Genomic DNA, 7,211 nt, shown 5'->3' with positions numbered 1-7,211 from the left:
TAGCATGTAATAACGGAATACGAATTAAACTAGTGGTGCATGGCATCCCGCTTTAAGGAAAATTGCTGGAACTTTCCGTACCAAAAATTAAATTTTTCAACAAAGATTCAATTTTCTTTTAGAACTCTGAAAAAAATCGATTTTTTAGATTTTTGAAATTTTTGAGAAAATACCCTTTTTTGAAAAATTTAATTTTTTTTATACTTTGAAATATTTTGAGCTCTTTTTAAAGCAATCGCGATACGTTAGCTGCGTAGAAACGAAATATCGAAGCGCGTGGGCGCCGCGTCACAGTATAACGGATAAACATTGGTACGGAACCCACAGAAAAGTAAACAAAATTAGTTCTCATTATTAAAATATGTGATAATTTGATGTGCATATGTCTAATGGTCATTTTTGTCAGCCAAATGGCATTTTTTACTTTTTTTTGGATCTCCGAAACCGCTAGACATAAAATGTTTTTTGAATCATTCAAATCGGACGCTCGGTTCTCTCAAAAATTGAATTAACATTTTTGGCACTTTTTGCCTCGTATCTTCGGAACGGCTGAACCTGCCTTTGCAAAAACTAATCAGCACGTCTCCTTAATAACAGGAATCGAATGTTTTTTGAATCATTCAAATTAGTTGATTCGTGTTCTCGAAATTGTCGACGAAAAATTGTATTCACACATACACACACATACATCCATTTTTTCTAATGTATGCCAAAATATTCAGACACCTTTGAAACGTAAAAATATATAAAAAATTTTAATTTCGTTTTTTTGAGATTACTATAACCTACCCTACGGAAAGTTAAAAAAAAGAAGTTGTTATTTTTTACATTTTTTGGGATTAAATAAATAAGTATTTGAACACAGTAGATACTTATTTGTATATACATTTTTACGTTAATAGTAAATTAGTGGCATGGCTGTTATATACCGATTGGTTCCAAATTTGCGATAGCTTATGAACTGACGAGATGCTGTAGAATTCTGCTAATCAGACTACCACAAAAATAATATTGATTATTTTAATTATTAATATAGAGATTACATAAAGTGATATAGGTTATTTCATTAAGGTTGATTTTAGAATATCTTTTACTATAGTGATGTTGATATGACTTTACTTAAAATTGCGCCAACTACAATCTTAAGCCAATGTCTTAATGCCAATATCACTATGTTTTTGTAGCACCGTGTTTTGTATACAAAAGCATATTTTTATTTATCGTTGAATAAATATATTTGTTGCAACCCCCAATTAAACCACAGCTCTATCTCTGGGGTTCCGAGAGTTACGCACGTGCACAAAGATAGAACTGTCCGATAAACTTATTTCTATAGCTAATCGTTTTGTTGGATTATCATCTCTTTTGTATATAGAAATTTACCCCTGATGGATTTACCGATTCTTTATCATTTATTGGCATCAGATGCACCGTAATCATGCAAATCGTATAACATATCACACTCGACGCTTATGGATGAGGTTTTAGATTTTTATGGATATGCTGTGATTCTTGGTAACATGGGGTTAAAGGTTTTATTGTATAGAAACTTATTCTATATTTAGAGCTATTTGTTGGATGTGGTAAAATATTAATAGTAGTGATACTTATATACAGTTATATTAGAAGCCAAAATTTGATCCGTATAGATATTTGTCTAATGTACCTATATATTCCCTCATTGATTCCAAATATGACAGGCGCATATTGCGCTCAAAACACAACCTATGTGTATTCGTTCGAATTTATATTTATATTATTCCGAGTATATGAATGTTTGTTTATTTTAATATTGTGTATTAAAATGTCTATAGCAAAGGTTGTATGTGGCACATGGCCCCGCTGTAAGAGATATCGACAAAGTGTACGCTGCAAGCTCTTTATAAACAACGGGAGCAATAAAATCTTTGATGCGTCGTAACGCAGACCAAACGAATACTGTAATTTGCGGAAGTATGATTTCTCAATATTATTGTAATATATATTTCTGAAAGATAATATTTTAAGTGATTTTTAGTGCTTGTTCTGAGCAGAATTACTTGAAAGAATAGATCAACTAAAACTAGAAAACATTATTCATAAAATAGTCGTCATTCAATCAGCAAAATCCAAAATAGTTTGGTAACACCTTGGCTTCCTTTTTGTACTTGTCGTAGATGCCATGCATAATATTTCTTACAATATCCTCCAGACATTATTTTAAATAAGTTTTGCGTGGAATGAGGTACACACTTTCTATTGCATGCGGTTTGCGTACATCATGAATATAGTACATCTTTGAGCAGAACTTTCCGGGTGTGTTTGCATCAATAATTGATGTATTCTTTATGTCGGCTGTTTTCCCGGTGTCGTAACTCTTCCTCTCTGACGGAATAATACTACAACGAAAAAGAGTTGTCGAAGAGATATACTTACTTGAGTTTCACAAAGGGGTGCGACATGTATTGAGCCAGTTGCTTATATCTAAATATATTTAATGTTTTGTGCATTGATTCAAATATGTAGAAAGTTAATATTTGTTAATATAATCTAATTATTTCTCATTAAGATGTATATATTAGCTCTGTGTACATATTTGTTTATTAATATGTAATTGATACCAACTTTTATTTTAATTTATTTTTAGTAATTATTTTATTAGCTTAGTGTGACAATATATAAGCAAATACTAATTTCATTGTTCTTACAGCCGCTGCTGGGAGATGTCAACCAGCGTGTTTTGGAGCAAGAGCGTTTGCAGCAACAGGAGCATGCACGTCGCTTACAACATGAGCGGCAACAAGTGGAACTCCAAAACCAGCTTAGTGCTCAGTTTGGTCCACCACGACCCCTGATGTTTATGCCATTCATGCGCACGTGTCCACCGGGTAATTGGCTCGCGGCAGCTGCCCCTGAGCGCCGCAGTCCACCACATGCCGCTCCTGCTCCTGTACCAATTCCAGCACCCGCTCCACAGCCGCCGCCATTGGATCCTGATGCGCCACTCAATCTAAGTAAACCCAAAGACGCCTTAGGATCCAACCTCACCCAACAACAACAGTTGTCATCTGCCCAACAGCAACAGCTGGTGCCTTCACCGGTTCCTCCACAACAACGCAGTTTTCTACCTTACGCACCCCCACAGGCGCCACCACCTTCATCTGAGGAGCCAGACTTTCTATCCGCCTGCCGCTTGTGGGGTCCAGAACCACTCAAACCTGCAGAGGATACTGATAAGGTCCGTGCAGCTCGGCCTGGACGCCGTGATCCCGGTGAAACCAAACCGCACATCAAGCGACCGATGAACGCATTTATGGTTTGGGCTAAAGACGAACGGCGCAAGATTCTTAAAGCCTGCCCGGATATGCATAATTCTAACATATCCAAGATACTAGGTGCCCGTTGGAAGGCAATGAGTAATGCAGACAAGCAGCCGTACTATGAAGAACAATCTCGATTATCTAAACTGCACATGGAACAGCATCCAGATTATCGATACCGACCGCGACCGAAGAGAACTTGCATAGTTGATGGCAAAAAAATGCGCATTTCTGAATACAAAACCTTGATGAGAACCCGACGCCAAGAGATGCGGCAGTTGTGGTGTCGTGAAGGAGACGCGGGTTCATTCTTGCCTGATCTGGCGTCGCCCGGTCCTTCTGCGGCTTCGCCATCGCCTGCCGCTGGCGGATATTACTATCCTCCAGACAGCTTGTCTCCTGCAGGATTTTCACCTGATGGGCTAGCATACGAACCGCGCGAGGATGATTGACCGTCATACGTATAGACTTTGTGCCAACATCGTGATCCAAATCTTGTAAAATAACTGACTGCAGAGAGATGCAGGCGCTCCATCAGTGTTAATGATAAGATCGTAGGTATCTAGGGTATGAATAATTAGAATACTATAACTACTACTATATACGTGGGTACTATGCAACAACATCGATAAAAAAAGAATAGTGCAATTTAGAATCTTATGTTTTATTATTGTCGTTATGCTAATGCCAGTACTTTTATTATATTATATCCGATATGCGGTTTAAGCAAATAATTATTTATTTATATTGATAACCAGAGCTCTATACATACATATATAGATATATGTCAAATGAATGTTAGTGTAACCGTTATATGCGTTATGATTATGAAATGCGTAAATGTATCAAATGAAAAATATATATCAAGTTTGTACTTAAAATTGATATAGAAGTCTTAAAATATGATTTATTTAGGATTGATTATAACTCATAGATATGCTAGTTTACTTGTGTAAAAATAATCGCATATAAATATATTGCGACTGTATAAATGACGACTATATTGTAATCAAATATGTTCTTAATTGTGATACCGAAATAATTCCATCATGTAAAATGTATTGAAAAATTTAATCGGCCATCGCATTTCGAAATAGTTTGCAAGCTCACTTTAGGTGAGCGAGATATGGAATATATTTAATTTAAATTAATTTTAAACTGATATACTGAAGTCATGTAGCGAAAATGATATTTAAAAAGTATTGTCAAATTGTATATCAGGCGTTTTATGTGCCAAAAAGAAAATAATACAAACTTATAATATGTAAACATGCAGTTTGTTTCATTTATTTCTTTCTATTTAGGAATATGTACTGTCAAATAATTAAATAAAATCTGGTACAAAATGTTAATGTAATCGAATATACATGTCTATAGATAGAAACCAATTTATAAAATGTTCGATCGAAAAATAGTATTTAGACCTTCAAAACATTTCTGATACATTCTCGTGAACAAAATCTTAATGAAATCGAATATACATGTATAGATAGAAACCAATTTATAGAATGTTAGATTGAAAGATAGTATTTGGACTTTCAAAACTTTTCTGATACATTCTCACAATACAAAATGTTAATGAAATCGAATATACTTCTTCATCTATAGACAGAAACCAATTTATAGAATGTTAGATCGAAAGATAGTATTCGGACTTTCAAAACTTTTCTGATACATTCTAGTAATACAAAATGTTCATGAAAATCCAATGTACATGTCTATAGATAGAAACCAATTTATAGAATTTTAAATCGAAAGATAGTATTTGGACTTAAAACACTTTTCTGATACATTCTTGTAAACAAAATCTTAATGAAATCGAATATACTTATCTATAGATAGAAACCAATAAATAAAATGTTAGATAAAAAAAATAGTATTTAGACTTTTAAAACATTTCTGATACATTCTCGTAAACAAAATGTTATTGAAATCGAATATACTTCTCTATACATAGAAACCAATTTATGGAATGTTAGAACAAAAAATAGTATTTAGACTTTGAAAGCTTTTCTGATACATTCTCGTAAACTACATTTTATTTATATGATTTATTTTAAAATCAGCTTTATCTATTTGATTCAGATTTTTAAGAAACAAAAGTGCTATTTACTAATGATTTTAACTACATACATAAACTATATAAACCATATAAGCGATTAATTTCTGAATAGTAATTACACATAATTGTACCATCAAATACTACAATATCATAGTTCAATTAAATTTATATTTTATTATACCAATTACAGTTATATAATTGAATTGAGAAAACAAGTACTAGACATAAAATTATAAGCGTAAACAAAAACACTAGGTGCATTGAAATATATTTATAATTTGAATCGAATCGAAACATTTCTTCTTGTTTACCATTATAAATTTAAAATTACAAATATTATATTTATATATATATGTATGTATATATATATATATATATATATATATATTTACAAAGGTAAACAAATATAAAAGAAAAAATATCAAATGCATTATAATAAATAGGTATGCTTTGAATCGAATAGCTTGAACTTTTGAAATGAAACATAGTACATTATATACATGCATTATATATATATATAAATATATATATATATATATTTATAATTATAAAATTATAATGATAAACAAGAAGAAAAACAAGAAGAAAAGAAAAAATAATAAGTGCATAAAAATAAAGGTATGTTTTGAATCGAATGTCTTACATTTTTAAAAAGATACATTATACATTATATATATGCATATATATATATATATATATATATATATATATATATATATTATAAAAATATATTGACATACAAAAACCAGACGAAAAGAAAAATTAAGTGTTAAAATATAGGTATGGTTTGAATCGAACGTCCTGATCTTTTCAAATGGTATAATGTACATTATATATATATATATATATATATATATATATATATATATATATTAATTGTTTAATATGAACAAAACAGCACTCAGATTTTTTCAACACAACTTTATTTTATGATTACAGACGTTTCGAGACCATGGTGTGTCTCATCTTCAGTGTAATTTCAAAAACAGTTACTTATATACTACACATTCTTTAATAATTTATTTAAATTTCATTTAATTTTTGATATACAAAAAACACCAACTATTCCTTGCAATGCTTGACACAGTACTAAAGAAACATATAACACTTACAGAAATATTCTAAACAAATTTGAAGTACTTATCTAGATGGAGACAGAGAGGGTATCATTATAATGTAAACAAAAGGAGTGCTATCGCATACAAAAATCGATAAAAATGAAAAAACAAATTAATTTATTGAAAAGAATAAGATAAATGAAAAAATTTATAAATTATTAATGATGTTTATATAAGTGTCATGTAAAATATTTGTGTCGGTTCTTAGATTTATGCTATTGTTAGTCCGAACTATTAACATTGATTCTGCCATGCTCCGTTTAAATAAGTCTTTCTCATGGAATAAAAGATAAGTACTTCAAATTTGTTTAGAATATTTCTGTAAGTGTTATATGTTTCTTTAGTACTGTGTCAAGCATTGCAAGGAATAGTTGGTGTTTTTTGTATATCAAAAATTAAATGAAATTTAAATAAATTATTAAAGAATGTGTAGTATATAAGTAACTGTTTTTGAAATTACACTGAAGATGAGACACACCATGGTCTCGAAACGTCTGTAATCATAAAATAAAGTTGTGTTAAACAAATCTGAGTGCTGTTTTGTTCATATTAAACAATTAATATTCGATCCACTCATATCATAAAATTCTATATATATATATATATATATATATATATATATATATATATATATATATATATATATATATATATATATAAATGTTAAATATGAACAATACAACACTCATATTTCTAACACACACTTTATTTGGTAATTACAGCTGTAATTAC

At 30.7% G+C, this 7,211-nt stretch overlaps 1 protein-coding gene across 1 annotated transcript; it reads left to right on the top strand.

Annotated features, from left to right (window-relative positions):
• The first annotated feature begins 1,804 nt into the window (after positions 1-1,804).
• Positions 1,805-3,751, top strand: LOC113376134 (transcription factor SOX-13-like). Its single transcript, XM_026616058.1, has 2 exons — positions 1,805-1,819; positions 2,690-3,751. Exons 1-2 carry the CDS (start codon positions 1,805-1,807, stop codon positions 3,749-3,751), a joined length of 1,077 nt encoding a protein of 358 aa, XP_026471843.1.
• Positions 3,752-7,211: the final 3,460 nt, after the last annotated feature.

This window comes from Ctenocephalides felis, unplaced genomic scaffold (genome assembly GCF_003426905.1).
Source record: "Ctenocephalides felis isolate EL2017-DRISC unplaced genomic scaffold, ASM342690v1 CF-g0.4_SCAFFOLD_01886, whole genome shotgun sequence".
Classification (NCBI taxonomy): Eukaryota; Metazoa; Arthropoda; class Insecta; order Siphonaptera; family Pulicidae; genus Ctenocephalides; species Ctenocephalides felis.
Note: the sequence above shows the minus strand (reverse complement) of the source record. Positions and strands in the feature narration are given on the sequence as shown.